This window comes from Hemibagrus wyckioides, linkage group LG08 (genome assembly GCF_019097595.1).
Source record: "Hemibagrus wyckioides isolate EC202008001 linkage group LG08, SWU_Hwy_1.0, whole genome shotgun sequence".
In the NCBI taxonomy this organism is placed as follows: domain Eukaryota; kingdom Metazoa; phylum Chordata; class Actinopteri; order Siluriformes; family Bagridae; genus Hemibagrus; species Hemibagrus wyckioides.
The window spans coordinates 12,445,510-12,456,716 of NC_080717.1; the positions used below are offsets into that span (position 1 = coordinate 12,445,510).

The 11,207-nt window shown below is 38.7% G+C and overlaps 1 protein-coding gene across 1 annotated transcript; it reads left to right on the plus strand.

Moving 5' to 3' along the window:
• The first annotated feature begins 1,055 nt into the window (after positions 1–1,055).
• On the plus strand, positions 1,056–10,973 carry LOC131357536 (E3 SUMO-protein ligase ZBED1-like). The gene is made up of 2 exons (XM_058396555.1): positions 1,056–3,433; positions 3,545–10,973. The coding sequence occupies exons 1-2, from the start codon at positions 2,738–2,740 to the stop codon at positions 3,794–3,796; spliced, it is 948 nt and encodes a 315-aa protein (XP_058252538.1). The 5' UTR covers positions 1,056–2,737; the 3' UTR covers positions 3,797–10,973.
• The last annotated feature ends 234 nt before the right edge of the window (positions 10,974–11,207 follow it).

Sequence of the window (11,207 nt, forward strand, 5' to 3'; positions counted from 1 at the left end):
AGAGAGCATGTGACATTAATGATTATCTTATTAAAAATAATAAAGGAAAGATGAAGGGACTTCTCTCTTAAAATGTTTGACAAATAAGAGTTTATGAATAATAGTAACATCATTAAAACTAAGGATTACTGTATTTCCTTGGAATCAGTATAACAATTGTACATGAGATACAAGAATGAAAATCAGAAAATGCTAGAGCAATAGCAACTATAACAGTTGTATACACTGTAACTTAACACATCTATGGAGCATAGCAGCTGAATCAAACACTCAAACTGAGTAAGGCACATCATCCATTAAATGTCAAAAATCTTACTGACTTCAGTCCATATTTAGACATCACGCCACTCATGATCTGAAAGGTCCTGAATCAAGGTAAGGATTCTTGGGTTCACGTGAAGACGGGCGGTATTTGTCTTCTCCACTTTGGTGCCCTTCTCTGGATTGATGGAGAAAAAACACCTTGGGAGATAAGAAAACACGTAATTGTACTGATGGAAAAAAAAACAAGTTTTTAAAATTTGAAAACAAAAAAATTCTTTCTTCTTTAGTGTCAGTAGGAAGTTGACATTTCCAAGCATTCATTTTTTCCACTAATTGTAATAATTCAGTGATTTTTGTTTGCACAAGGAGTCTGACAACAGCCAGTGCTCCACACAGATCTGATCTCATCATCATCCAGTCAGATTCATTGTGCAAACAAAAATCTCACTGGATTATTACAATTAATGCCAAAATGAATGTTTGAAAAGTCAATTGATATTTTCTACTGACACACTGCAACAAAAGATCGGAATAACTGACTTAAAACCATTTTTAGCTGCTGAAAATAATGTTCTAATAATTTTGGCCACTGCTGTATAAATACACACATATGCATGTGTGTGTGTATGTATGTATGTATGTATGTATATATATGTCATATATATGTATATATAAGAAAAATATGTTGTGGTGTGTGTATATTTTATATATATATATATATATATATATATATATATATATATATATATATATATATATATATATATATATAAAAGGGCTGCAACAATTAGTTGACATAATTGATTACGTCGATGAGGAATTTTAGTGTCGACGCGCTGTATGATAAGATAACACATGGTGGGGCAAATTTTATTTCTACCGCCAATACACCATAGGAAGTGCACTAAGGGAGGTTTTGCACCGTGCCAAAGAAGAAGAACGCATGAAATATGGCGGAATGGACAGACAAAGAAGGCAAAAAAGCGAGACCAAAAGTTTCTAAAGTATGGGAACATTTCATGGAAAACAAAACGGCAAAACAAGTTAAATGCAAACTCTGTGAAGTTAAGCTGTCATATCATGGCAGCACTACAGTGATGCATGAACATCTCAAGCGCAAGCACCCGGGAGCTGTGGTGTCATGTACCTCAGATGGGCAAGTTCGCGAGTTGACTTTATTACTTATAGCGCTTTTTTATAGCGCTATTTAGTTTATAAAAAAGAAAATATATTTGTCATAGGTGTAGCTGACTTTGACATGTCCCGTTATTGCTCGTGTTAATACTCGCGTTTATTTTGAATAGTAAAACTTACTATCAATTAGTTCGTCTGTGGTTTGGAGCATGTCATGAGGAAGCCATTACACCAGCTAAGAGAACTTCAAAAGGGACAGTTTATAAAATGAAACAGTTATTTGTCATCAGTGAATTATAGGCATAGCCTACATTGACATGTCCAGTGTTTTCTTGTGTTAATACTTGTGTTCATATTTAATAGTAAAACGGCTCCACTTAATATCATTTAGTTTGTCTGATTTGGAGCATATCAATAGTAATTCATGTGTAAAATATTAAATCTGTAAAAAAAAAAAAAAAAAACTAATATGATTTGGGTAATAAAACTCCACATAATGTCAACTAGTTAATTTGTGATTTGGAGCATATTAATAATTCATTTGTAAGATATATAATCAGTAGAAAGTTAGTAATAATTAGTATTTGGTGTTACACTGTAAAAACACCTGTCTTTTGTTCTCTATATTTTAGTAGTGTTAAGCAAAGGCATGTGGATAAGTTTGTCATGAGGAGAGGCTCATGCACCCCTCAAATGGCTGAAGTCTTGACAGAGAGCATCCTTAACATGATAGTCATGAACATGAGGCCAATATCCATGGTTGAGGATGAGGGCTTCAAGCTGATGATCAAGACATTCCATTCAGGCTACATTTTACCATCCAGAACTCATTTTACTAAGCTCATGGAGGGGAAGTATGAAATTGCTGTTGCCAAGATTATAGATGTTCTTAAATTAACTAAGAGCAAGATTGCCCTGACAGCTGATGCCTGGACCAGTGTTGCCACAGAGGCATATCTTAGCATCACTTGTCACTTTATAAGTGATGATTGGGAGCTCACTAGCTTCTGCCTCACAACCATGCCTCTTGAAGAACGACACACTGGACCCAATATTGCTGAATGGATTGAGCAGGCCATGGCAAGGTTTGAGATCCCTGCAACCAAGATTGTGGCGGTAGTCCATGACAATGGCTCAAATGTGCTGGCTGCAAGCGTTTTGCAAGAAAAACATGGGTGGAAGTCAGTCCGCTGTGCAGGCCATACTTTGCAATTGGTGATCAGGCATGCTCTGAAACATCCTCAGATCACTAAAACACTAGGAGCAGCGAGGTGCCTCGTAGAGCACTTCAAAAAAAAGTGAACTGGCTTCAAGCAAGCTGAAGACCAAACAGAAACAGATGGGGACCCCAGAGAATAAACTTATCCAAGATGTCTCTACTAGGTGGAACAGCACCTTTTATATGGTGACTCGTCTGCTAGAACAGAGATGGCCACTGACTGCGACATTGTCAGGCCCGACAGTAACACAGAGAGTGAAACAACACCTTGACCTGAAAACAGACCAGTGGGCCCTGCTAGAGGAACTGGCTAAAGCTCTTCAGGCCTTTGAAAGCGCCACTGTCTATTTGAGTGGTGACAGCTATGTGACAGTCTCTGCCCTGCCTCCTCTGGTCAGATGGCTTTTGAAGTCCACTCACACCATCTATGATACAGGTCCTGTGCAGGCCTTCCAGGCAGCTGCTTCAGAGGACACCACTGCACGCTGGTCTAGAGAGGTTACTGTCACGGATGATAACCCAAACATACCGATTATTGCAGCTGCACTAGACCCACGTTTTCGGAAACTGAAATTTCTGACAACAGGGGAGAGGTTCAGTGTTCAAAATAAAGTACAATCTCTAGCCTTACAGTCGATGCAAGGGACTGTGAAGAACCAATGTGCCAGTGAGAATGAGGAAGCCAATACATCAGCTAAGAGAATTTCAGATGGGTCTGTTTCAGCTCTTGATTCACTGTTTGGGTGTGACTCCTCAACAGACAGTGACAGTGAGACCAATAAACAGGATGCTCACAACCAAGCTATCACAAACGATGTAAGATTTTTTTAAATATAAATTAGAACAGTTCTTATTAAGATCTTAAATCAATTGTAACTTGCCAAAGGCTAGCACAAGGCTAATGTTTTATCTGTTGTCCTATGGTAGGTACTGATGTACTTTGGAGAGCAGCCTCTCTCCAAGACAGAGAATCCCCTATCTTGGTGGAAGTCAAATGAAGCAAAGTATCCAACACTTGCATCGCTAGCCAAGTCATTCTTGTGCATTCCCGCTACTTCTACTCCATCTGAGCGTCTCTTCTCAGCAGCTGGGAACATTACCTCAAAGAAGAGAGCCAGCCTCACACTCGAGCATGTTGATATGCTTACGTTCCTACACTGCAATTCAAAGTGGTTATAAACTATTATTCAGTTATTTGGGTTGGAAAATGTTTTTGTTTACATTTGAAGCTGTATTTGAAAATTAGAACTTCAAGACAACGCAGCAAGATTTCAAAAAGGATGCACTTTTTTACTTTTATGGACAGGACTGTCACTTTAAGCAAAGCAATTATTTATTTTGTGTTAACCTTATAACATCCATGCAAGTCAGGATAACTGCTGCTGTTTAGACTGCACATTGTCTTTTTGTTTAAAGACAACTTGCACTGTAATTTTGTATTATTTAATTATTTTTATGATCACAATTTGTTAAAATACATTTATGCTACAAATACATGTTTCATGGGTCAATTTTTCAATTTCTTTTGAGAACTTATTTTGTCAGGGACTGACAACTGGATGACTTATACTGATGTGTAGCCTTGAGCAGATGAGGTAAAACTGAAGCCTGAAATAGATGCTGCCAAAATAATTGTGACTAATCGAAAAAATAATCGATAGATTAGTCGACAACCAAAATAATCATTAGTTGCAGCCCATATATATATAAAAAAAACACATACAGGGATTGGACAATGAAACTGAAACACTGGCCAATTTAGTGTTGGAGGTTTCATGGCTAAATTTGACCAGCCTGGTGGCCAATCTTCATTGATTGCACATTCCACCAGTAAGAGCAGAGTGTGAAGGTTTAATTAGCAGAGTAATAGCACAGTTTTGCTTAAAATATTGCAATGCACACAACATTATGGGTGACATATCAGAGTTCAAAAGAGGACAAATTGTTGGTGCACGTCTCGCTGGCGCATCTGTGCCTAAGGCAGCAAGTCTTTGTGAAGTATCAAGAGCCACGGTATCCAGGGTAATGTCAGCATACCACCAAGAAGGACGAACCACATCCAACAGGAGTAACTGTGGACGCAAGTGGAAGCTGTCTGAAAGGGATGTCCGGGTGCTAACCCGGATTGTATCCAAAAAACATAAAACCACAGCTGCCCAACTCACTGCAGAATTAAATGTGCACCTCAACTCTCCTGTTTCCACCAAAACTGTCCGTCGGGAGCTCCACAGGGTCAATGTACATGGCTGGGCTGCTATAGCCAAACCTTTGGTCACTCGTGCCAATGCCAAACGTCGGTTTCAATGGTGCCAGCAGCGAAAATCTTGGGCTGTGGACAATGTGAAACATGTATTGTTCTCTGATAAGTCCACCTTCACTGTCTTTCCCACATTCGGGAGAGTTACAGTGTGGAGAAGCCACAAAGAAGCGTACCACCCAGACTGTTACATGCCCAGAGTGAAGCATGGGGGTGGATCAGTGATGGTTTGGGCTGCAATATCATGGCATTCTCTAGGCCCAATACTTAATACTAGATGGGCGCGTCACTGCCAAGGACTACCGAACCATTCTGGAGGACCATGTGCACCCAATGGTTCAAACATTGTATCCTGAAGGCGGTGCCGTGTATCAGGATGATAATGCACCAATACACACAGCAAGACTGGTGACATGAACATGATGTGGTTTGATGAACATGGTTTGAGTGGTTTGATGAACATGAAAGTGAAGTTGAACATCTCCCATGGCCTGCCCAGTCAATAGATCTAAATATTATTGATCCACTTTGGGGTGTTTTGGAGGAGTGAGTCAGGAAACGTTTTCCTCCACCAGCATCACGTAGTGACCTGGCCACTATTCTGCAAGAAGAATGGCTCAAAATCCCTCTGGCCACTGTGCAGGACTTGTATCTGTCATTCCCAAGACGAATTGATGCTGTATTGGCTGCAAAAGGAGGCCCTACACCATACTAATGAATTACTGTGGTCTAAAACCAGGCATTTCAATTTCATTGTCCAACCCCTGTATATACTTCTGCAAAAACTCCAGGGTGGATGCCAGCTCTGATGGGTAATGGATGTTGAAGCAATAATAGCTCCCAAACATCAAGCACAGGGCAGAAATGAAGGAGGGGATATTGTCATGTACAACATTTCAATCCACAGACAGCATGAATCGCTTTGATGAAAAGCAGGATCCACCTAAAAAGAAAGAAATGTATTTATCAAGTTAGATTTTGTATTTAATTATAAAAACAAAACATTTACAACATAATGAACACTTTAAAGTAATGTTTTATTTGTTACCATTAGTTAACATGAACACACATTTAACAATATACTTCTATAGCATTTATTAATTGTTCTTACTTAACATTTACTAATTTAACTAATGGTAACAAATGAAACCTTATTGTAAATTGTTACCAAAATTAGAAATGGCAGAGAAACTGAAAGACCATGAAAGGCAAAAAAACAACTTACCACACACAAGGGTGGGAGTCAAACGAACTTTGTCCATCTCTACTTCCTCTGCCAGGCATGTGTCCTCCACATAATAGAACATTGCATCTTCCTTCTCATTAAAGTAGGAAAGCAAAAGCAGCAACATCTCCTTCACGTCTTCAGAGCAACCACTCAGATGTTCCCTCATCACTTTATACTTTGTTACAGCCTGCAGGAATTTTTTGTTCTTGCTCATACCAACTGTACTGAAGTAGTTCAAGAGTCATTTACCCTTCAATTCCAGATTGCGTGTAAAAGTTTCTTTAAGACCAAATCCGGTAAGTTCCTTGAAGTGAACTGCCATGCCAAGTTCTTTAAACCAAAATGGCCACTCCTCCAGAAGGCATTTAATATTTTTTCCCTGGTTGACTTGTTTACGTTGTGTGTAGAAAGTCAACTTCATTAGATGTTTGACCTCCTCTAGCTTTATATCAGTTTGCTGAGACATCATCTTCAATTTTTCTTTCTTTTCCTGTTGGCTTTCAGGGGTCTCTCCAAGGGGCAGGAATTTTACATCCCAGTTAATGCACCCATAAGTATCCTGGATTGCTGCTCTCTGTTCGGGAGGAATTTCCTCAGTGTCAGAGTCATCAGTGCAATGCTTTCGTTTTCTTATTTTGGGTGTGGTAGATCGCTTCACATTTTCAATCCTATACTGCAACTGCTTAACTAAAGAATGGTACCCTGGCCCAACGACATCTCCTTCTATTATGTCTTGCAAAGATTTGGGATATTTTCCCACCAACTTTTTGGCGACTTCTGTAGAATACCTTTTACTTGGGCAAGAACATTTTCGCATCATCTCATTCACCACAATCCGGACCATCTCTCTTCTCATTCGAGGACTTGGTCATTTTCCTCTCTCTAAAAACTGCATAAGCTCCTCCGGGAACTTATCCCATGGTATCAGAAAGGTATCCACCCATTCTGTATCAGGGCTTTGGGAACTGCTGGAAGAGGATGACTGTGAACCACCGGGTGAACGATGCCACAAGGTTGCGGGAGGTTCTGGCGAGGCACTAACAGACGAGCTTCTCGTTTCAGGAGTCTGGCTTGCAAAAACACACAAAAAGAATGGTCAGTAACACAATCTGAATGTTTTAGGCCTTCTACTGGTAGCATTCTGTTCTGCAATAAATGACTTACATCTCCGTTTCCAAGCAGCAAGGACTTTTTGGGCTTGAATTGGCCTCAATGCTGACAAATCAGATTCTTCAATAAACTGAAAATCATCATATGTCTCCACACCAAGAAACTACAATGTCTCTTCTAAAATATCTTTTGTCACCTCTGGAAGGTCAGGCAAGACCTCAGAGATGGCAGTGCGTAGAAATGTTGTCTTCAAGTCAGTCATTTCTGGAATCAAGCAAGTAGATATTCAACATTTAATGAATCAACACTGTACATATAAGGAGTCTCTACTTTTGAGTATATACTGTGTTAGGATTTATTTCTGTATGTCTAAAAGTAAAAAAAAAAAAACTGCTGTTACTTTAAAGGGTTAGTTCACCCAAAAATGAAAATTCTGTCATTTACCAATGTCCATGCTACATTTCTGGACCTGGGAACTACTGAAATAGTTGTGTTGCTGTCTATAGACGGTCAGAGAGCTCTCGGAATTTATCAAAAATAACTTAATTTGTGTTCTGAAGATGAACCACAGTCTTACGGGTTTAGAACGACATGAGAATGAGTAATGACAAAACCTTCATTTTTGGGTGAAGTAACCCTTTAATTTTTTTTTTTAACTGTATGTTTTTATTCACCAAGCATACAAGATGATTTTTGGTATCATTTCTCCACTACTGTGGCCAAGACCTCTTTACTTCGAAAGCACACTGTGTTTCAGCGGAAGGACTTGGTGCCCATCAACTACGTATGATGGTAACACAAAAATCTACCAAGTCGTTAATGTTAAGACACTGCAAACTGGTACTCTGTTTCGTCACAGAGTACAGATGGTATTCAGAATGATAGTCAGCTTTATGTATTTCCATCACAAAAAACACAGCTGCATCATTCTGAATTAAAATAATGAGAAGTTTGCCAAACTCAGCGGACTCATCATTTTTTGACACAAGGAAATGGCCCTTTTTTTTTTATAAGATGTATCTTTATACATAATGTCTGTGGATACATTAGTATCGATCTCTGAAAAGTGAAAATCTCTCAGTGTATGATTAATTGACACTGTAAAGACTGGGGTAAAAAGTGCAACTGTCTTTGACTTGCAGAAGCTGACTGCATCCAGTCCCAGCTGAAAGATATGCCTGATACATCTGATGTCTTTCAGATAAAGTTAGGCAGACATTTTTAAAGTTTTTCAAATGTCTGGCACATCTCTTGAAGTAGCTATGTTTACTTTCAAAACGCATCGTCCATAATCGAATCAAGGGGCCAAATTTAAAAATAAGTGCCGGATAATGTCGTAAGAAATGATGCTTTGGTTTTAACAGACTCTCAGGAAATAAAGACTTTCTTGAATCCAAATATTCTTGGATTAAAACATCAAGATAGGCTACCTGTGGTGATGAATTTTTTTGTGCACAAATCAAATCAACTACATCTTTAAGCTGAAGTGTTAACTGCCACACTTCATCATCTGGATTTTGCACTTTGTCACCAATTAACACAGGAAGCAACCTTAGAAAATTCCAATTCTCGATGGCTTGCCCCGAAAGCCTGGGAACCTCAGAGTTGACAGCACATGGCTTTGTGAGAGCATCAGTACCTTTGTACTTGAACTGCTTGATGCGTCGGTTCAAAACTGAATATGTAAGCCATTGTTTCTTCTTAATGAAATACTTCAGGTACAAGGCAACATCATAGGATAAGACACCCTCAAATATATCATGCCCTAAGCAAGGTGGGAGACCAGGCTGGCAGACATGGAAAGATTTCAGAGTATTGAAAACAGAGTTTACCTTTATGCCTTTGATGGCTTGGCTGGAATCACTCTGAAGATCACACACAGCAGAATAATAACTTTCAGTAGGGCACTGTGGACCACAAACACTTGGGTTATCACTCAAAAACTCACTTCGTGTGATTTCACAGTACCTGCAAAAGTACTGAGCATGACTGAAATTTTCAGTAAACCCACCAATGGTGTGTGAACCCAAATTATCACCAGTGATACAATACAGAGCACCTTTGATCATTTTACCATCTACAGCTATTTCATTTTCCTCCAAATCTTTTAAATCCACTAACAACTCTGAGAAAACCTTAGCACTTCCAAATTGTTTAGGTCATTCTCCCCACACAACAAAACAAGGGACATGTGATCAGTATTGGACCGCATATGCGCAGGTAAATTAGCCACAGAAAGATAGACTGCAACTACTTTGTGCCTTTTTTTTGGCAGAGCCAAGGGGATTGACAATTTCAAAAGAATCCTGGTAAAGAATTAGTTTCAGGCATTCTGGATTTTCAAGGAAGAACTGGTGGGACTTAAAGTCTTTGCCATCACTTATGTCACCAAAATCATCTGACTCTGTCTCAAGATGGTTGTGATACTGAATTCTTCCATAATTCTGATTGTAATAAGCTACTCAATGTTTGTATCACAGGTATGTAATATGCAAACCTTTGTGTCATGTTTTCATTATTTCCTAATGTTGCCTTCTTAGGCTCTATGTACTGGAACAGTTGTTTGAATGTTTGAGCTCTTGAATATGTTGTTCTCAGTGGACCCTGATTGCAGAAAGAGAACAGATCTGAATTCTTTATACAATCACAGACTTTACTAACAACTTCATCTGTTAGACACGTCATTTTTTAAAAGTGAACATAGTTTACTTAAAGTGTAATCCTGTCCCAACTCATGCACATTTTGCATCTCTTCAACAATTGTCTGTACAGTTGAAGCTGGAAGGAGGAATTGCCCTTGCAATTTTAGGTACAATAGACACACATTCCTAAGAAAGGACTTGGTGAAATTGTGTGGTAATTCAATGGTTTCAGGTGCTGTTGCATCATTTGAGCTTTGGGAAACATCTTCACATGCAATGATAGTAGATGACTGAGAACTACTTCCCCTGTAAATGTCACTTATGCTATAATCGGAAGATGCTCTGTGTTTCCTGGACATATGAGCAGTAAACGAGGATTTAACCATAAACATATTTTTTCAACCTGTTACTGGACAAGCCACGGGTCGCCCCACCACTATATGATCTTTTAAGTGGCATATTAGTTCTTTTGCTGTATGAAACCTGCAGTCACACGACGAAATGGCGCATTTAAAATTGGCAATAACAGCTCTAGCAGTAGCAGAGGATGCGGACTGGTTGTGACACCGATAAAAATGAGCTTTAAAAGCTGCGTAAGTACAAAATGTCCGCTTACAGTGAGCACTAACACACCTGAAAAAACAATGGGGTTCGTTTCGGTGAACTCTACAGTGCAACACATAACCTCTCAACGTCTCTAATGTTTTACTGCAAAACAGACACGTAATCATTTTTATCGAACTAACAATATCGCTCTGGTTTTTTCAGCCTTTAACGGTTAACTTATACCGTCACATACATATAACTTATTACAGTCACATACGGGTGCCTGTAAGTCCAGTTTAAAACAAAGTCAAAGTTTAGAGTAAACAAACTTTTCTCTTACCAGTGCTTCTATCTGTGATTTTGCAAATCATCACATCTCCACGTGCTGGTAGACTGGGCGCACCCTCACTAATGAACTTCGCCAAGATGGCTGCTCCCGCACTAATCAGAGATCAACTTTACTGGCTGCTGATTGGACGAGGCAAAGCTCATACTTTCAAATTCAAACGCAGACATTAATTTACGCAAGAATGTACACTGTACATAGAAAAAAAAATGCTGCTACAGTTAAAATGACCATAATGTATTATGAGTATTACTATATGATATTATTCTTTAAAAAAAACTTTTTTTTATTTTAATAATAAATTAATTATTAATAAATTAATAAATTAATAAATTTATTAATAAATATTGTTCAAAAATAAAGCACTGACGAACAGCTAGGCTATGGAACAAATGACCCATACCTTTCTGTTTAAATGTAATATTTAATGTACCATATGCAATACAATTTAAACTGATACT